Raw genomic sequence first — 22,173 nt, forward strand, 5'->3', positions numbered from 1 at the left:
ATTTTAAGTTTAAAACATAATTATTAAACTGAGGGAGACAAGCATCCATGTTTTTATCTTTTACTCCACAAAAGTCGAGAGTTAAGCCCGATAAAAATCACTTAAATAGAGAAAATAAAAATTCTACAGAAGACGTAGAATTGTTTGCACACGCCCAAGCCAACATGAAATATTCGTTGTAAATACATTCATACACATATCGTGGCATTTTCTGTCTACCTTTAATTTTTTTTGTGAGAGGGGGAGTAACTCCGCGTCGGAGAGTGAGGGGGTGGGGCGGGCGATGAGCAAAATCCTAACATTTCCCAGCGGTCATCAAAATTAGGAAAACGCCTGGGTGGCGGTTTTGATAGTATACGACACAGGGTGGCGCTGTTCATGAAACAAATGTACATCTAAGGCAAAATTGAGAGCTTAATGCATTGAAACTTACATCAAAACGGTACATTAAAAGCTTTTCCACTGTTTGTTCTCCAGTTGTCAGTGCTATACTAAACCAAAAACGGGCTCATGAAGGTGAGGAAATAACGTTAAAGTCGATCCTTTTAAATTTCTCAATACAAAAATGTGGGTGGCGGGTCCTGATCCCAATGGCCCATCCCCGGTCAAAAATGGGGGGTACGCCCATACTTGTCAGCTTATGTTTAACTCTGGAAAATTCACAAACTCAGGAAGGAAAATCCACAAAGTAATAAAAACAATTTTGGAGCTAAAACGAATCCAAAAATTACCTTTAGATCTTTTACAAGTTATACAATGGAATCCCTTCATATTCACTATAGCAATTCGAAATCAAACAAAGACAGAGGCCATCAATACAATATTCAAATCCTGGTCTGAAAATTGTAGGCTAAGCGTGTTTTTTTTGTTCTTATTTAATTGATGATTACTCCTAAACTAGTCAGACATTTACCCAAGAGTTAACTAGTCGTTGCTACAGCCTTACACATTTGATATCCCCGGGCCATCCAGTGGAACATGTTCCTAATTAGACATGTCAAGCAGGATTCTCAACTCTTTATAGTCTTTATAGTCTAAAAAGGTATCCCCCCCCCCACACAGACACCCCTTATATGTTTAATATATTTTTAACAGTGCCATTTTTTTCCCGAATGCCTGTTTTTTACGAGTGTCCATTTTTAACACGAGCGGCCTTTTTTCACTTATCAAAACGACCATGCTACGCCACTGAACAATGTCAGTGAACAATACACTCATTAATATTCATATTTATTCTGAAATGGGCGGACAAAGCAGGGACGGACGACATCGGTCATGGAGGCGTGTGTCCGCCCCTTTCTTTTGGTTGACGTAACATGCCCTTTTTTTAACCTGCATTCACGAATTGTCAGTGTTTTATCTTAACTTAATTGGGTAGGTATTTTGTTATAGGTTAAGACACATGGTATTATTGTTGAAACAAAGTCATACACAAGGAAATAATTTACATATTTACACTCTGACGAGCAGCATTACAAAAGTCACAGTCGACTGCCTATAACACTGGCAATAAAACAGGATTCAAAGATTAGCATAATTATTATACATACGTCAACTACCTCCAACCAACAGCCAATGACGTATCAAAGGCGGGGTCACTTGCTATGACCCCGCCCCCTCACAACTTCGACCTTAATAAATTGAGCTATTCATCGGATGCCATCCATACAACTGGTTTGCACCTTCCCTGTAAAAATTTTCTAGCTCTACACCGAGCAGTTGGATTTTGTTTTCAACTCCCCATTTATATTTAGATGCTGAACATCCATCTATATCTATCCATACTTTGATGGAAAATATCGACAATGTGTTATCATTTTTTTGTACATCTTTTCTTCACTAAATAAAATTTTCCAAAAAATCTCTATAAATATTTTACATTATGTTGAAACCTATCAACTAAAGTACAACCAAATATATTGTTTTTGTCATCAATCCCGACATTCAGTTAAAGCTTTCATTGAATTTCGTGTCCCTTGTAATAAGGATAGTTTACACGCATTATTTCTACGAATAGAAAATCTGTCGGAAATGTACACGTGCTACAAACCGAAGTGTTTATTGAAACAAACCAAAAGAATTTGGTTTTTTTTCACTACATATGTAAAATCCGTCTTAACGTAAGTCGTGCTATTTATCGTTTAAAGTTTAGTCTCCATTCTAAAAAGTATCGAATGAGACACGACGATTAAAGTGTTACAAAATGGTATCCTATATTTATTTAGTTATCTCGTTATTTATTTATATATTTGTAATATTAAGATCACGTTCCTAATCACCGAAAGCGTGAGAACGCAACTATAGCGCCTCAATACGGGTCGGTAACATTCGTCACAACAATGTGCAAGCTAATCTCAACCATTCCATCGACTTTCAAAATCTGCATACATTTATTACAAATTGAGGAATTTAAATACACTATTTACACTACAACACCTGAAGATATAGTTCTACAAAAATGTTGAAATATAAAATACTCGTCATCGCTAGAGCTACATCAGATTAGACTGCAAAATAATCACATGACGCGTTGGGAGACAGAACTTTACAGACGGCCATTTGATGTGTTGCTTCCGAGTCACGTTTCTGACTGGCAATGCCCATCATCCATAACTGTTAAGCGGATCTGGAAGAAAAAAGGAAAACGAACAATGATTCACGAAAGAGCAGTGGAGAGAAAAAAACAAAGAAAGGTGCCGGCTGACAAGAGTACACTGGTGTGAAGAGTTTTGGTGGAAAAGTGCACAAAATCGAAACAAAATGTGTAAAACAAAAAAGTGCGCATGCTTGCTCCGAAGTGGTAGGCATGCTCGACACTTTGAAAAGGCTGTCGACAGTCTGTGCACAAAATGGATATACTTTGGTTCGACACTTGCTTGTGCATAGTTTTACCTTGTTCGATTTTGTGTGAGTGCACTGGACGTTTTATCTGTTTGCAGCCGATGAATTTACATCTGTAGAGGTTTTAAAAATGGAAAGTTTCTTTTGACAACCGCCGAAAAAGAAGAGCATAAAAGAGTTGTTAATTCCATAGCCTGTCGGTCGGACATTTCTCTCACCCCAAAACTCAAGACCTTTGTCTACAATGAACGCAATGGGGGAATGGCAATGATTGAGATTAAGGGTAAATGAATGAGGAGGGGCTGGGAGGGGTAGCTAGCTAGCTAGGGATACCAAAATATTGAGACTGTTGGAATATGCAGGAGCAATTCGGGCGTTTCACGGTGCGCCACCAAGAGTTTACCACGGAGAGTCCACTTGTCAAGTTTACACGGCCCATTTGAGTGAGTACAATTTGAGCAAATTTTTTAAGGTTTGGGTCCTACCGTTCTGCCTTCTTACAAAAACACCATATTGATAAAAAGAAAAGAAAAGGGCAAACATTTACTCGAATCATACTAAGAAACTACTGACCGGAAAAACTAACAATTTCAAATAGCCCGCGCTGCGAATTTGTCGGCCAAAAGTGAACTCTCCGTGGCAAACTCTCGATGGCCAACATACTGCACATTGAAACGCCCGAATTGTAGGATGGGGATTTGCCATTCGGTTGATTTTTTTGCACGTGTATCCTTAATGGGGCTTTTTATGGCTGTTGAGTTACTGCGGTTCTATTTGTAAGGACGGATTCATTTCCTATCATGCCTTGAAATCATAGATAGGCCTACATTATTTTGACGTGTTTCTAATCTATGAGATAACAGGGGTGGATCCAGGAATTTTGGCAGGGGGGGGGAGTTTCATCAGCAAATCAATGCTGAAATGTAGACAGGTATTTGTGTCCGTAGACTTGGCTCCGCAAAATCAATTGGGGGGGGGGGGGGGTCGTACCATACTTTCAACGGGGGTGCTGTTGAAAACCAACGATTATTAACACTATATTACAAGATAGTGAACAAATACCCCGTAACTCTCCAGGCTCTGTCCGTATTTTGGGCTCAGGCGTTTATTAATACTACTACAATTGTTTCGGGTGTCAGAGCAATAGGGGGAAAGTAAGCATTATTTTTTTACGCAAATTTCTATTGGGCAAAAAAAAACAATTTTTGACAGAGCTGAGGGGGTTAACCCCCCCCCCCCCGGATCCGCGCCTTAATAAGCATCTATCCATACTCCAAAAACATCTATGATTGTTCCATTTGGCGATTGTTGAAGAAAAACAACATCGGAGAAAAAGGAAGAGGTCGTATAATAAGTGACGTTTTACTTAATAAAGATTATCTAGGCACAAAACAGTCGTAGTGTGTGAGGGCACTGATTTGGACGAAAATGCCAAACTTAATAATAGTCACTAATGCTCTCTCGTAGGATTTTTTTAACTTCATACGACTTCAAATGATAGCAGGGAGCAATTGGCATTACAAATTAATCCAATGAAGTGAACTCTAAAAAAAAAAACTATCCGCAGGTCTTAAGAAAAGAATGAACTAATTCTTCTAAACTAGTTTGGCGTTCGGGGAGGACACGTGGGGCTCATGTGACATGACACAAAGGAGCATGCACCAATGTAGAGGAAGAAAATTTAGCTAACTTGGGTTAAGAGAACTGAGCATGCTCTGTCGTACATACGTCCGTAGCCGTGGTAACTACCATGTTATGTCCTCGATTGGGGTTGTGGTAGGTCCGCCATGTTGAATACTTGCGCCGTAGCACACTGCGCACCTGCGTAAAAATAACGTGGTGACGTCAGCAAAGAGGGTCGTATTTTAATCGTTACATCAAATTTGTATCAAATTTGGAGCTATTAAAAATGTTGAAATCGTCATAAAATGGCGCCTTCAGCAGTGACGATATTCATGACTGTTTTAAATTGCGCTGGTGACCAACATACCTCAGCATTCATGAAGCAATACAGAACGGCCACAAAGAATCCCTGGTAGGCATCCAGGAACAATAGACCGTAGTTATAGACGACTATCCAGCCGGGACTGTCCAAGGTTCCGGGTTCAGGGATTAGCCAGACTAGGTTAGCCACGCCCAGAAGTGGGAGGAGCACAAAGGTGGCTTTGATGGCTTTCCTGGGGAATTGAATAATTAATTATGTATAAAACAAAATTGTGGCTAGATTTCAGAAACGATAGAAAGAAAAGATTTCCTCTCTAAAATAAATTAGGATTGGTAGACGGTAAACACCCACAAACAACCAGCTTTATACTTCACGGTGGACATATTCAAATAACCAAAATTATTATTTTGGTTATTTGCCACCAAGCCTACCAGTCTAGCACCCCGCAAGCAAGCATTCCATCAAGTCACCGGCCAGTCAGTCGGCCAGTTAAGTCCGCCAGCACGTCCGCCAGTCAATCAGTCAATCAGTCAGACAGCCAGCCCGCCAGCCAGCCACTCCGCCCGCCAGCCACCCCGCCCGCCAGCCAGCCCACCTGCCAGCCAGCCCGGAAGCCAGCCAGCCAGCCAGCCCGCCAGCATGGCATCCCGCAAGCAAGCATTCAATCAAGTCACCGGCCAGTCAGTCGGCCAGTAAGTCCGCCAGCCAACCCGCCTGCGAGCTGCCCGCCAGTACACACAAGCCGGCCAACCGGCCAATCATCCCGCAAGCCCCCCAGCCCACCAGCCAGCCTGCCAGCCAGCCTGCCAGCCAGCCAACAAGCCAAACTCACCTGACTTGCTTCGTCTCGCTCGTGTTACTCTCCCTCAGCTTAGTAACCAAGACTCTCAGTATATTGATGAGGAACAACAAATTCATCTGCGATACAAAACAAAAAGGGACATCAAATTCCTCCCCTGGCGGCCTAAATCGACGTCTAAAAAAGAACAGGTGGATTGGGTTCCATCTCAGGATGAAACAGCCTGACAGATCGCAGGCACAAAAATAATTGTGACAAACTGAACCTGACAAATGCTGCAGGTTGGGATTTGTTGGTCACTTAATTGGAGATCTTCTTGCACTCTTTATTTTACAACTGAAATGATGACAAATGATAACAAATTAGGTTTGAGAAGGTTGCCAGCAAGACAGTCCACTGTCTCCGGTTACAAAATATATGGACAAAAGATATGAGTGTCGTCGTTTGCTCGGTTTTGTTCAGTTTGTTTTTTTGGTTTGTTTTCGGATTTTTGTCTGCATCATGAACCAATGTTTTGACAGTATAAGAGGTGACTAACAACTAAATTGGCAAGAGATGTATAATGACACCGATGCCTTTTTTTCCTGAGTAGCCTGTAAGAAGATTTTATAAAACAGTAAACGGAATTTCAAAGCGATTAATTTTTTAATATGCAGGTCATGACTGATTCGAATTTCCAGTTTGCTTTAATAATTGCTTTATGTCAAGCGGCAGACCGCGCCAATCTTTGAACCGTCCTTGCACGTCCTCGTGTACGGGAGGGGAGGGGGGGGGGCATGATCGATTCACCCCGCCAAGTCCCCCGAGTCCCCACCGATCGAACTTCGCGGTGCTTGAGGCTCTCATCAGAACCTCAACAAGCTTTGTACGGGCCCACACCGCCTCTCTTAACTGGGTCCGTAGGGACAGCAACTGATTCGAGCGATCGGGTCAAGCTGATATTATGCCGTCTTATTGCTTCGGTTCGCCCGCCTGGGGAATTCGTCTCTACAGCCGGCTAGTCGTTTTCATTTACCGCAGTCTCCATCTCATTTTAGATGGCATTTCGGAAGGGTAGTTTTGATTTCCCGGGCTGGAATGGCGAATGAGTCTGGTTTGTTCGATTTACACACATTCATGTTATTATGAGATGCATCACAGGTTCCAGCACTGCAAACCTTTTTAAGTGTTTAAGTTCAAGTTTTTAGCTAGTCCTTGGGATTTTGTTCATCGTTTAAATAAAACATTACAACTCGTCATGATGAGCGCAAAGAGTATAGTTTGATCGATTGCAAAATCGACGTTGGTTAGGCTAGGCTGGTACAAGAACAACAAGGTCTTGGCACGCAGCTTTCCAATTGGATAATAGCGGCTAATAAAAAAAAAATCAAATCAAAATTTTGCAACACCTTATTCCGAGAGATTGCAGTAATAACACTCGTTCTTTTCCAATGTACATCAGAGTATAGAACAGTAAGTAAAGTCTGTCCCGAGCCAATATGGCCCATCAGGCCGGCGTTTGTCTCCGATGTCAGTGGTATAAAACGATTGAGAATATTTCTATTCCTCATGGATGGGATGCTAGTCCATCGCAGGTTACCCCCCAGCTCATGCAGGTACCCGTTAACTTCTGGGTGGAGAGAGGCAAGTTGGGGTGAAATGGCTTGCCCAAGGACGCAACGTATGGTCAGCAGCTGGATTCGAACCCCTGACCCTCTGATCATGAGTCACGAACCCTAACCGCTAGGCCACAATTCCCACACATCAGAGTAGAACTCGTGGTTAAATAGAGATTGGATGTGTCTTTGCAGACAGCGACCTATCTCAGCTCTGTTTGTGTATATTTATTATGGAGTTAGCCATCATCGATTTGTGACGATCTGAGCGTGACTCAGCTGTAATTTTATCAAAGGAAAAGGATTCCCAAGGATATGCAGTTGAACTCGGCCCGGTGATGAAAACAAATACAGGGGAATTCGCACTAATTAGCCCGAGTAACGCATACACGCCCATGGACATTTTGTGGAATATGGAAACGAAGTTAGCAGCGCACGTTCATTTGTGCTTCCAGCCGACACGGAGGCCGCATAAACCCGGGCAGTTAAAGGCATGCGGCGCCGCTGAGTTCCAACGACAATCACCGGGGACAATAATTAGGCCTACACCCCCCGCGGGTCTGGATGACCGAGATGTGGGATTGCCATCTTGGGGTGCATTAAAAAGAAACATCATATCAGAGGCTTTGATGAGAAAACGGCTAGCGTTGCCGGGTCACCTTTGGAAACTGATTTCAAACCAAGAACCGCGCGCGGATTCCGCGCCTTCGGGTGCAGGGAAGCAGGGTTGGACACGGTTTGTTTTGACGAGGTAGGAGAGAGCCACTTTGCACATGGAAGGGCAGATTCCAGTGGGGTGTTGGCCGAGTAAAGGCTTCACAGGTGCAGTGGCGAACCAAATGAGTTGTTAAGTCATTTTCTACGGAGCTCTAGAAAGTGCCAACCGACTTGTTGAGATCCTGAGATATTTTAACTCTGGATGACGACATTTTACAGACAATATGACGACTTCCTGGGATAATATATCATGGGATGACGACATCCTGCAAGTGGGACGACGACATCCTTCTTCAAAATGCATTCTGAGATGAAGTATCTCAGGATGTCGTCATCCTAGTCTTAGGATGCCGTCATCCTGTGATGAATCATCTCAGGATGCCGCCATCCTACTTTCAGGATGTCGTCATCTTGCCTGAGTGTTATATGTCGTTATCCTGAGATAACATATGTCAGGATCTCAACAAGTCTGATGGCACTTCCTAAGCTCCGTAATTTTGCTGCGAAGAGATTAAAAAAAACTAAAAAAATACCGTTGAAATCACTTGTTTATCTTCAAACCTGCTTTTCTTCGCGTCTAACAACATGCCAGAAGAAAGTACTATCTCGTATACAGACTTCTTTTTTGGGGGTAAAAAGTGGGTATATTTTGAATTTGAGAAATCCTGCGGTTTGAAGTGTTGTGCCCTAGCTAATGGATTCAATGGCTGACATCAGGGCAATGGACGAATTTGAAAGGCCACCGCTGACACCAAAAAGGCCAGCTTGACGGAATGAATTAGTAACGGCTCGTAACAAGGCTAACCCCACTTAAAGCGGGGTTTTAAAGTACCAAGAGCAACCGTAAATTTGTCCAAATTCATCAGCATCGCTGATGAAAACAAATTAAGTAAATTGGTGTTGAGAAAACGTGTACGCTTCAGCAATAAGGAAATTTTTGCATTGATGGTACATTTGGGATAAAGTCTGATACATCTAGCAGGTGTTACGACCTGGCGGCACAGGAAATTAGGCTCGTCCGCTAATACAGGTCTACCATTCTTAATAAAAGGGGCAGAAACTCTGCACCACTATGTATCCGATATCATTGGCACGCAGCAACCTGCTTTCAATTATAGAATAAATTGGAGATATTGACACACTTTCCTGGAGGACTGGTCATTATTCCGTAAAAAGGCCTACTGAATTTGTCTGTTCGATATAAAGTGACATCCCCTTAAAGATAAAGTTCATCATGTGTAATTTGTGCATTTTGTTCGTTTGAAGCAACAAACGTGCTCCAAATCTAAAGAAGGGTGCAGAACAAGTAACCTGATGAACTTTCAGCTCAGCTTCAGCTGTACATTCCGATAAAAAAAAGCATTCTAGGATCTCGATTTCAAACTAAAAGTTGCCGAATCATGTTTTGAATAATTGGGCCTGAGTTCAGCGTCCGAGACACGTTCTGATGAACTGTAGCTTTAACTGCCTCATGCCTGTAAAGTGACGACATGCAGTCGAATTCATCAAATAATGGTTGTATTGTATACCAATTTTGAAACTTTTTGTCTGTTACAAGTGAAATGTAAAACTAAAGTTGGGGAAGTTACTTCACCGATGTCTTTATTAAAATTCAATGAGATGTGTTCAGTCCATAATCTGAATCAGTAGAACGGGTTATCGAAAGGGGAAGGATGAAAGTGCGCGTACCAAATACACCTCAGTTTCGTCAATGTGAGGACTTGAAGAAAGTCTACCATTCTGCACACTACAAGCACAACCACAGCCAAAAGGCTGTATTCACGAGTCGGCCATATTAATTTCAAAACGAGGTTAATTCTTCATTTTTGGAACTTGCGAGTAGAAATGAAAGCAATGACAAGAAGTTAATTACAAATTAATAGTCTGCTCTGATGAATAATCTAAAATATGTGATTAAACATTCCCGGATGTTTTAAGCCACATTTAAATAAAATGAAAGTGAGGCTCGGAATGCATATATAGTCTGGCACCATCCCATTCAACAGTTTACAATATATACAATTCATACAGGGAACAAGATCATAATGGCTTCTTTGCGAATAAGGTGTATGGTTATTGATTATTGCCAAATACTAACAAACACCAGCGTATTTCAATTGGAAGAAAAAACCTTTACATATCGGTTTAGCTACCTCCCTTAGGATATCGTTTAATACAAGGCATGTATTCACGCCCCCAGTCAAATCACTCTCCGCCCACACCATTAAATCCCTTCATCCAAACCCATCGAATATCGTGCAAAGAAGATGGTACGGCCGTTGCTCAGCAGTACTAAGGATTAACAAGAGCGTGTATGTCTAAATGGGTTTTCTTCTTGGAGCGAAAAAAACTATGGGGAAAACGTCCCGATGGCGCTACTCGTCGGATTTTGTAGTAAACACACGGCGAAAGAAACAAGTTCTGTACCATTGCCCTCGGGCTTGAATGATCTAGAACATTGTACAGGATTGCGTCTAGTTTCTTAGTGTGTAGTATTTGTTCGTCGTGACCGAATCTAGAACACCGCTGCAGGTTGAATTCAAGTTCAATCATAGATGGTCAGAGGAGAGGAAAACGCGAAATTGTACGCGCCGTTCAAAACATGGCACAAACCAGACCATTCAGAATTTGTGAATGTCGGTTTGAGTTGTGCACTCATATCAATCGACAGCTGCAGTGTTTAAACTCGTAAAACAATGGAAACAATTATTGTGATTGAAGGACTTGGTGTGAAAACAATGCAACTTCCTCACGCTTTAAAACACTATAACGGTAGGCCTACGTACAAGTTCAGGTAAAAAAAAAAATAAGAAGCCGTTCAGAGATATCATTTAGCGTGTCCAGTAATTAGGCCAAACAACGCCATCTATAGAGCTGCACGGAGTCAACTGGGGAACAAATTGCGTTCCGTCACAAAACACACGCAGCCTTTGCATACCTACTGTGGACATTCCTTTGTATTCGTGTAGTTAAGAAAAAACGGGTGAAAAAAAACTGTTTTACTCCCACCGAGAACACTCTTTCAACCCAATTTTTTATCGTGATTTCCTTGAGTGTTCCTCTTCATTTTGCGACGGATAAACGTAGCCCAAACATGCCTCTAAACCTCGTTCCTGATATAAAAAGCCGATTATTACGCTCTCATGCAAATTATCCCCTCAAAAAACAGACTGGCCTTTTCGTTATAGGTCAGAGTAGCAGGTTGTTTTGAATCCGTAGTATTTGTGTCAGTAGATCGCTTGAAAAGCCTGATAAATTGCCAGCCGTTTCCAATGCAAAGCCAAATCTTATTGCGAAAAAGTAGTGCAATTATCTTCTCCCAAAGCTTATTTATTAGGCTTAAATTCCCGGAAGCAATTTCGAAAGGATAAAAGACCAATTAAGTTAACTAGAAAAAGGTAAAGATCAAACGCTTTAATGTTCAGTGAATTCTACCTGATCTTCCGATTTGGTAAAAAACAAAAGGAAATATATACCATTTCCAGCAATGCGAAAACAGGTGTTGTCTTACCTATAGCAAAAGGGGAACTTTTTTTCCGTGACCCTAAATCCAAAAAAAACTAGGCAATGTGTAATACAAGGCTACTTGTTTTTGCACAGTAGCGCCATACACACAGTGCATTCTCACAGTGTTGATTTTCTCGTCAACGATAACCTATATTCGCTCTTTTCATGCTTCGCCATTGGGCATGCAGAGCCTCGATCTGGCAACTTTACACAATAAGAATAGCCGGTTCAGTGATCTGAACCCCGACACGGGAATCGCTAGACTGGCTATATGTATTGTGTAAAGTTGCCTGATCGAGGCTCTGCATGCCCATGGCGAAAGTGGGAAAAGAGCGAATTAGAACACCCTACGATGTCTGTATGATGTTTGTCGGTCGTTCTGTCTGTCTGTCTGTCTGTCTGATGTCTCTGTGTATCTTTTTTTTGTAAAAGACCTAAAGGAGTGTGCGAAAGCACAAATTGCAAGGTTTAATGGAGAGGTATCCAGTCTATGCACGTCATATGCTACGATTTCACTGTCCTCTGAAGTCACAGTTGGCACGTGAAAAAAAATGATTCATTTGATTTGTTTGTTTTGCTTTTTGGCAAATTTGTTTCTTTCAGACTTTGAATAGTTTAATATTATTACAATGTAAAAACACTCCAAAACGTATCGCTATTACGCGACACATAACGTTGATGATGAAATATGTGGCAAAATTGCTTTGCAAAAGCTTATCACGCCCACTTGGGGTCAACATGTAAATTAAGGTCAAAGTAATACCTTAGTATATGATTCCACCCAGCTATAGCGGGTGCTGAGCAAAGCACAGAATAAAAGGTCTTTTGCAACTTGATGATCTGCTTAAATGATTGGTGACTACACTGCAAAAACTGTAGTGTTAATTTAACACCATTTGGTATCTATATAGGACAACACAACAGTAAAATTTAACACCAGATGGTCCTATATAAATACCAATAGTGTAAATTTAACACTGCAGTTTTTTGCAGTGTATAACATGTAAATTGAATGAGTTTTCTCATCGAGATATCAAATACACTCACCGTGAGTAAGGCGTTGCGTGGTATCTCGATAAACACCCAATAGTACACCGTGTTGATATTACCAAACCAGCAGCTGAAAACATCATAAACAAAACAATTAAGCTAGTCTATGGTTGATAATTTCAAAGGTCAAAGTTGATCGGACATTTTGAAAGATTTGAACTTCAGTAGAAAGTCATTTAGTTTACTTACTTCTTATCGGAACCCAGAGTAAAATGCATCGCAACGGCCCAGGAGATTATCAGTGGTGCACTGATTACTGGAGAAAGAAAACACGAACACATTAACAAACAAGAAAGCACTCAGAGTGCGCAAACCTCCGCCAAGGCTAAACAATTCCCGCCACATTGTCAGTACACCCAAAAGAAATACTCGCATAAATGGTGAAGAATCCTTAAAAAAAATCCTGGATCCAGACCCAGATCCGGATCACTTCCAAAATCGAATCGATTTGTACTTGTACCAAAGACCACTCCTAAAACAAATTTCATGCAAATCCGTCCATAACTTTTGTGTTATCTTGTTAACAGACAAACCAACCAACAAACGTACCAAATTTAATAACAGTCCAAAAGCCAAAATTTAATTATAAGTCAATAAAACATTTTTAATAAATGTAATGTTGAAAGAAATTTTTACAAGTTTGTAGGTTAACGATGATTGCCATGCAATGTATTTGCGTTATACATGTATAGACATTTTTTTTATTGTTGTTATTTTTATTTTATTTATTCGTGCAATGGTACCATTAAGGAGACACGTTATCGTAATTTCTTCGCACGATGGAAGACATCGGTCATTAGGGAGATATTTTCATGTCTCCCTAATGTCACAGCCCCCCTTTAGAGGCAAAATTTTACCGTCGTAATTAGATTATATTTGTTGCTCGTGGTCTAATTAGTAAACATACCGAAATTCGTGGAAAAAAAGACAACGGAATATTGTGTTAGGGCACATTGAAGTTTGAAAAAATGTGTGAACAAGTCTATTATTATTATTATTTTTTTTTTTTTGGGGGGGGGAGGTTTCCCAAAACCCGCCACTTGGTCTTATTGATCAACATACCCCAGCCAACGATGTAAAAGGCAATGAATTTGGGTTTGCCGAAGACAGCTGACGACAGCAAACTGTTGAGGTACATGCCCTCAATGAACATCCAGGCAAAAGTGCAAAGTCTCGTGTATTCTCGGAAGACCTCGAGAGTAACACACAACGGCAGCTGTGGGAGGACAAATAAAAAAAAAAAAAACCATCAGATCAAATTACTAGACTTTAGAACTGGGTCAAGCTGAGATTAGCTGAGATTAACCTGCGCATCAAGCAAGCAATGTATTTATTCATTGTCCTGGATTGCACTTATGTTTCATAAAGTCTTGAATCGGAATGGATTCCAGAAATCTATCTGCATTAATGAGTTTTTTAGAGAAAGAGAAGTCTTGCTTTGTCTGAGGCAAACATGAGGTAGGAGACATTTGCTACATTATTGCTGAGACGGAAAACTAAAGTGATCAACATGAGGCATTGCCGGCGGCTCGTCTGGGCCGGGAAATCAATAAACTTCACCGGTGTGCGTTTATATTGAAGGGGAGTCGGACGAGTGCAATTTAGTGCAGTGGAATTAAGAAAGGCCCAGTCACAAGAGTATTGGGTACAGTGGGGGAAAAAGCTTTCTTTGCTGTTTCAAAACAAAAGTAATACATTGACAGCAGAAATATAACGATCTTTAAACATGGTCAAATGAATTAAATAAGCTAAAATAAAAATGGGCCAATAAGCGAGTTCGCTTCCAAAATAGTATGGTGCACAGCAAGAGTCGACGAATTTTTTTTCGGGATAACCGCGGCAAACAAATGCACTCAAGGCTATTGGGGACGTGGTAACCAAATCTTCATTCTGTGCCATTTTTCGTGCAATCGAAAAGAGATGGAACTTTCGTTCGCACAACAGTTTTGACACACAAGACACCTAAAAACTGTCCAAAGGTTTTTGCAAAATGTTATACTTCAGAACGCGATGATCTCTTCAATGTTGCTGGTACCCCGCTATGCTTTTGCACGCATACGATGAAATGTTTATCCCAAAAGAAAAAAATCGGCAAATCTTGATGTGCACATGCGCAGTTGGAATACCGAACTCGCTTATAGTATGTTATTATAGAAAACGATCTACCGGACAGACGCTTGGTGGCGCTTTAGGCCCAATTTCACATATATAGGTGCTAAAACAAATATGCGTAGGAAAATGTTAACGCTGAGCGAAAATGAACTGGGAACCAGTTGAGGTTAGTATTCAATACATGCCGTTTTGGCAGGTATAAAACGGTGTTAAGCTTATAATTTGTGTTCAGCAGATTTGTTTTCTGTTGCTTACGGTTCTTGAGATGAAGGTTTCCGCATAGCCCACTTCAGCCTGGGTCACCGTGTAGAACCGGTTCACCCCCAGGATGATCTCGATCGTCAGGCGGGCAATGTAAGCTGCAAACAGGTGCTTGTGGATCTTAGTCCGGTGGCACTGCAAACTCCTGATGATTGAAAGAGAGAGAAAAAAATACCCCTGGAAATCAATGAGTATCTCCGGTGGCTCCAATTGCGTGCGTGCTGTCACTGCGGCCGGCAAGTCCAGGCAGAATGTATCAGATATCTCTATTGACGAAGTACAAAAATCATGGGTTTTTCTGACGGTTTGGAAGCACCAATTTAGAACCTGTCCGTTTTAATTCTCAAATTTGTCGGCGACTGTCAGATTCCCTCGGCAATAAATAAAAGTGACCTCAGTATATTCTTGCATTTGGTCTTTACATGTAGAACCGTCAGAAAACTGTCAAGATCCCGCTAAGAGGTAAATCAACCATAAAGTAACGACAACCTCACACTCAGCTTCTTGAGGTAGTGCAAATAAGTACGCTTCGACTGTAAATATGACCAAGCAGCTCTATAAGTAGCCTAGCGTTTCGACAAAACACCATCAATGACCATAGGCCTTATTATCAGTTACTGCGGTAATTGTACAATTTGCACTTTATTGATCCCAGCTAATGGCAAGTTTTCGAAACATTTTTCACCCCCCCCCCCTAAATAGTAATCTAATGAGATTAATTTTGTGGCTAGTTTGCTAATTGTAATATTAACGTCAGATTTTTTTTGAGGGGGGGGGGGGAGTACATGACTGAAATTTAATCACATTGGGATTGATTACGCGAGAAAATATGGAAATGACGACAAAGTGTCTTACGATCGAAATGGAATATCGCTCATTTTAACCTTGTTGCGACCCCTATAACCACCCTCGACCAGCAACCCAGAGATGCACATCCCTGGGCCCTTTACAATCCTGTCATAAAATCAATGCCCCAGTCCTAGAAAAATCCATAGCAGACATTCTAAGAAAACAGTCTCAAATTACACTTAATTTATTCCTCGTCTACAAAACGATCTTCTCTGCGCGGATAATATTCGCGCGAGGCCTCGTGCGTTGCTGCGTTTACTCTTGAGTGCCTGTTTCGATGCATCGAGCTCGCATTCATCGTACGGACCACGCTAACACCAAATCAACCTCACTCTGCTCAACCTGGAAAAAAAACCTCTCCACGGATGAGTGTCTTGGCCAATAAAGCAATCATTCCTACGAGAAGCACTGATCATTTATCAGACCAGATTATCCGAGCAGTCCGAACGAGGCAACTGATAAAGTAGACAAAGCGGCATTTGAAAGCACCGCCATTTATGAAGAGCATACCAAGACCACACATCAATTTCAATTTTTTTTCATATCACGACGTGTCTGCATTTTCCTTCCAAACCGTTTAATGCTTAGTCACTGATGAGAGAGATCTCGCTTGTGAAAGAATTAAAGGGATGTGCTGGAATATTACAGCCAACGGGACGTCTCAAGGGGGAAGTGTTTTGTAGAATTCCCTTAATTTACTCTGACCCCACTGCACTATCGATGACAGTTTTGACTAAGTAGGTTGATGCAAAATAGTACTACTTGGAAGTAACTTTGAAGACATGATGGATCCGGAGAAAATAAATGACCCCATCAAAGATGATAACCATGTTTCGTTTAGAAAGGAGTTTAAGGAAAAACAAACAAAGGACTTTTTCATCTGCAAAGTTACATCGCCAGCCTGAAAATGAAAAACCTTAATGCCATAACAAATGTTTTGTTATACTTCTGTCTTGAATACTGTATTTTCATTGGCAAAGAACGGTCCTTGTTAAGTCTATAAAAAGTCAAGGCACACTCCCTGTGGGATATCACGTACGTGATATCACCCAGGGAGTGTGCTATGAGTTTGGACGTACGGTACCTACGGTGTGAAGCGCTTGTATCGTTGGTTCTCACGCTATTTTCACCATGTTTTCACACATGAGTGGGAGCAGCGAACTAGCAGACGATCAGCTGTTTCGAGCACGCGACATGCATGTGAGTTGACGTTCGATTATCATGATTGCTGTGTCTACTGCTGTTTGTTTTTCGTGATTTTTACGTCAAAATCCAAAGAATCCAAGACAGAGGTATAACCTCCGAGGCAGAGGCATAGCTTCGCCTCGGGTGCTATGCGCCCCTCGGGTGTCCAAAACATCATATCCCACAACACAGCAGTCATTATTGTTAAATCTATCACTACATCATAACAGAACAAAAACGTGCAACGCAAAGAACGAACGTAAGAGTATTAAAGTACGGAAGCCTCAAACATCCATACCTAAAACAGCTGAAGATAAAGAGGGCGAAGACGAGGCTACAGAAGGAGAGGAAAAGACCAACTATCTCCATGGTCTTGGCTCCCTGGAGGACGTCTCGATGAAACTTGAGAAAAGAAAAGACAAAATTACTGGATAACTTAAGAACACACGTTTGAGTGAAACAGACGAAAATAAACCTTGATCTGTACTTCAACATTGTGTGTGCACACGTTTCATGTGATTGACCCCCTAATTAATATCAGCCAAATTTTACGCTTATTTTAATTTAATAAAAAGGGATGAACAAAGATGATTTCAGTGAAACAAAACAAAAGCTTGGTACAAATTTCTATGTCTTTCATTGTTTCACGTGATTCCTGCTTCAATGGACAAGAAAGGTAGTTCCTTTGTACTACCAATTCTGCTGAGCAGTGGATGAGAACTTTGGCATGTTGACCATCATTACGTAAATTGTAGTTAAATGTTGTATTTAAACATTTATCACTTCAAAAGACCACACAATACACTTACTTGAATCTGTTCATCCGTTGCATTGGTTTTAGGAGGTTGATCAACAATTTTCTGGAGGCAGGGGTCATAGTTCACCGGTCCCCAGATACCATCCATGGTGCAGTACATTTCGACAAATTCTGAGGGAAGACAAGAGATTACTCATCACAAACACTTCACAAAGAAAAACAAAGAATGGCATTTCTGACAAGGCGACACTTAAGTATTTCACCTTTCTATGTTTACTCATGCCCGCCCTCTATTGACGTGGTATCCTCATCCAAAGTAAACAAATGAAGCTTTTTAATGTAAACTTTAGGTTGCAAAGGAGCCACTGCAACGAAACGAGTCTTTCGCAAACAACCTTTTGTGCTTAAGCCGGTGAATAATCCGCCCCTGTATTTTGTCAGCATATATGCTTTTAAAATTCGATCCCAAGTATTGTTTTTCCAAGGAAAGGTGACACAAAATGCGAAGTTTGTCTTCTTCGTTTAAAAAAAAAGAGAAAAAACTCACTGTAAAACGCAAACCACAGTGTGAATATTTCAATGTCCATACAATGATTGTGCACTACATTAAAATTTTGAAATTTTATTTTGTTCTTAGGTTAAGATCATACGAAAGATAACGTAGCGATGATGTTACATGACGGCCGGTATATTTCTGAAGGGAGGGACTCATTGAGTTTAATCCTGACCGGCTGTTAGGGGAAGAAATGGCTCCATTTGTCTTCCTGGAGACACCTTGAACAAATATACTTCAGCCAGCAACGAGCAAAGTTCAAACCAGCTATACTGACAGCCGTCCAAGTCGACACCAAGGCATCCAAAAACTGACACGTTCCTCGTTGGCGAGGTCCTAAAAATATCCATCCTATATATATCCTCTCAACCAATCAATTGTCCAAGATCAGATCATTTTTAAAGATCGTTTTCACTTATCTTTTTCACCATTTCACCCACGAGTTCGCTTGTTCAAACACCGCTAAGTGCAGGACGGACAAAGTTCGCACGAGCCCGTGCAAAATGTCCTCCTCGCCAGAGTAAGCGTCTTGCGGGGAACGAACCGTTGGCTTTTCTGGGAGGTTCAGTAATGCGTTGTAATCCAAGACTCTAATGTTTGATCAGTGGTGTAGCAGACGGCGGGGACAATTATTAACAATTTGTGGAGAATGTTGTTTGAAAAAAAATATCATATCTCAGCACACATTCCATCCATTATTATTTTTAATTCAACTTGCACTCCTGTGAACAATGTAATGCAGTGCACATGGCTCGGATCAATGTCAACTTTTACCCGCTTCCCGATGAAGGATTTAATCCGTTCTGATATTTCCCATTTTACAGAGTTTGCCAAAAAAGTGCAACATTCAGAAAACAAATATTTAAAACTGTTTTATGTGTTTTTTCTTCAATGAAATTATACATTTTATTAAAGCCTGACTATTTCTCAATCCACTCCTTTTTACCCCATTCCATTTGGGTCCCTAGATCCAGAAATACAATCAATTAAGTGAAAGGGTGTACATTTTACTTGGGCCACTCTCACCTGTAACGTCACAAAAATGCCTTTTCATTACCTCTTCATTGCTTAACCCAGATTCAACATGTCCAGGTGAGAGTGGCCAAAGTAAAATTTACACATTTTCACTTAATTGATTGTATTTCTGGATCTTGGGACCCAAATGGAATGGGGTAAAAAGGAGTGCATTGAGAAATAGTAAGGCTTTAATGTAATATATAATGTCATTGGGGGGGGGGGGAACGTTAAACAGTTTTAATTATTTGTTTTCTGAATGTTGCACTTTTTTGCACACTCTGTGTAAATTGTGCACTCCCTTTTTCCCTTCCTTTCTTCCTTTATGTATCCCACATTTACATTGTCCTCTTATCCTCATCTCGCAACTTCATCAATAAAAAAACCCAATGCACCCATTTACCTCCAAAAAAACAACTTACTTGATGTGTCGAATTGTGGGAATATATTGGGGCATCGCAGGTAGGCTGTGATGTTGACTGCAGTAGCAGGCCAGCACATCGTCCCATCGAAGTAGACAGGGCATTCCAGTTCTTCTGCAGAAAACAAGAAGATGCGAACTTTATTAAACACATTAAATCTAAAAAAATTCCTCTGCCCATATATTGTAACCATATTTGGCCATACATACAAACCAGCCCTTGTGAAAGACATTTATTTTTAGTGTGATTTTGCGGTAAGTCTTCAAAATAGTTGAAATGAACAAACCGTCAATACGTTTAGGAAGTACGCAGGGAAGTCGCATATCCGACACATCGAAAAGGAAACGACGCACTAAATCTTAGCATGTTTGTCAGCTAGTAAATGTCAACCCCAAGAAAAAGTCACTGAAGAAAATTCTTCCCATAGAAATTCCTCGGAAATTTGTTGTTTGAATATAGTGTGGGGCTTCGGACCATCTCGCCAGATTTCTGAGGCGGAATCTTATCCAAATATACATGCAGTGTGCGATGTCTACTGAAGAACTTCCACCCAAAGCCATAAATAATTACTGAAAAGTATTTCCAAAACAAACACACGACAGGGTGGGCTGTGTTTATTTTTTCCATTCACCAGGGGCCGTAAATCTACGTTTTGTCATTCTGTTCCGATCAAAAGAGTTTTCTTTCTTTCTTGACAGAGGAAAGAGTCGAATTCCCGTCTCTTTAGCTGGCCATAAAGAGCTTCTTGAATTAGAAGCAGACGTGATGTTTTGGTTTTTCATTCGAGCGTCGCCGTCATGATTAACCAAAAACGATACGAAGACACCAAGACGAAGACAAATAACACACTAATAAAATCCTTCCAAAATATTTCCTGCTGCAAATGTCATCGTCTGCTTAAATAACTCCTTGCTGAAAAGGGCGCATACCCTTATCCGTGACCTCACGTTTCTGTCGTTGTAAAATGCGACAATCGGACTTATTTCTAGCGCCGGCGCATGCTTAGGAATTTAAGCAGGGCCTTCAGCAAATGGAACATTTTACTGATCGATGCAATTAAGAGGAAGTTTTGGAATTGATAAACAAACAAATCAAGAAGTGTCATCCGGACAAATAAAGGCATTTAAGCCTCAGAATGTAAATTGATCTCTTTATAAATTATTCATATCAATCACCTGGGGAAAGATCTACAAGGAAATATAAACTCCTGATTTGCTGACTCTAACACGATTACGAAACGACCCGACCAAGCTTTCTAGTTCCTGATTTCACATTCAACACCGTGCACACGTGCCAGTACCCCGCAATTTACCCAGTGGCGCCAACGAGCAATTTACGCGAGCTTTCAGCAAACAACCCTACAATCGTCTACTCCCCTCGGCCCGACCAATCAACAAGTAATCAGCGAGCGCGCGCGCGCGCGTGTGCAAATTACCCGGGATGCCACCTCCCAAGGACCCCCCTCCTCGGAATCTTGGTCATGCGGTGGAGCGACAAGACCTCATTGGTAAATCTCGACGAAAAACAAAGCTTTCAACGTAAGCAGCTTTTCCTTTTAGTCGAGAGGTTGTTCGATTTGCTGGGTGTGGATTTGCGAACTGACACGGTGTCAAAAGAAGTGAGAAGCAACTACCACCGAATGTGCCGATAAAGTGCAACATTCAGAAAACAAATAATTAAAACTGTATTATAGGAACGTTTTTATTCTTCAATAATTACATATTACATTAAAGCTCGACTGTTTCTCAATCCACTCCTTTTTACCCCATTCCATTTGGGTAGCTAGATACAGAAATACAATCAATTAAGTGAAAGGGTGTAACTTTTACTTGGGCCACTCTTACGTGGACATGCTGAATTTGGGTTCAGCATTGAATAGGCATTGAAGCTGGTGACGTCACTTACTAAAGAAGTGCGAACAGATCACGGATCCTACACACAAGGATGAACAACTCTTGGTTGGACGCGTGATAACGGCCGGTACAACTCTTCAGCCTATGGCATTACACCAGGTTTCCATCAAAGTGTTTTGGGCTTTCAAAAAAAAACAATTTGTCAATGTTTCACTTTTTGGGCACACAGATAGTAAGGATACGCTTGGAATTGGCGTACTTTAACACTACCACGCGCGACAACGGCATTTTAACTCACTTATGCCTACCCATCTTGAACAATTTACAATTATCACACAATGTCACTTGTTTCAGAAGTATTATTAGGCACGCCGATTACGTATTAAAACACCTCTTGCATAGCCCTAGTTGTAACATGGTTTCAGCAGAGGGACGGCACATGAGTAATGTGATTAACAACATGATTTTTCTGCTCGGTGCGCTCCAGATACCCAGTTTGATAGCCATTATTGCTTTAACATCGACTCATTATGTTATTTTTTACATGGAGTGTTCTTTTTGGAACGCCACAAGGGGTTAACGATCTAGTGTTTGCGTGTTAAATCTTGTCGGTGGTGATTCTCCTCGGTCCTGATCAGCAGGAGATATCGGTAAAAGGAGGAAATTGAAGAAAAGGGCGCGACGTCTGTCTCTTCGTGTCAGGTTTCGTTTTG

The 22,173-nt window shown here is 41.1% G+C and overlaps 1 protein-coding gene across 1 annotated transcript; it reads right to left on the reverse strand.

Annotated features, from left to right (window-relative positions):
* Nucleotides 1-859: 859 nt before the first annotated feature.
* Nucleotides 860-21,772, reverse strand: LOC119745230 (PDF receptor-like). The gene is made up of 12 exons (XM_038221454.1): nt 21,769-21,772; nt 19,608-19,745; nt 17,671-17,789; nt 17,160-17,263; nt 14,822-14,972; nt 13,517-13,670; nt 12,644-12,710; nt 12,452-12,524; nt 5,619-5,704; nt 4,832-5,018; nt 4,570-4,662; nt 860-2,626 (listed from the first exon to the last, which is right to left on the reverse strand). The coding sequence occupies exons 1-12, from the start codon at nt 21,770-21,772 to the stop codon at nt 2,579-2,581; spliced, it is 1,224 nt and encodes a 407-aa protein (XP_038077382.1). The 3' UTR covers nt 860-2,578.
* Between the last annotated feature and the right edge of the window lie 401 nt (nt 21,773-22,173).

This window comes from Patiria miniata, unplaced genomic scaffold (genome assembly GCF_015706575.1).
Source record: "Patiria miniata isolate m_02_andy unplaced genomic scaffold, ASM1570657v1 HiC_scaffold_7, whole genome shotgun sequence".
Lineage (NCBI taxonomy): Eukaryota > Metazoa > Echinodermata > Asteroidea > Valvatida > Asterinidae > Patiria > Patiria miniata.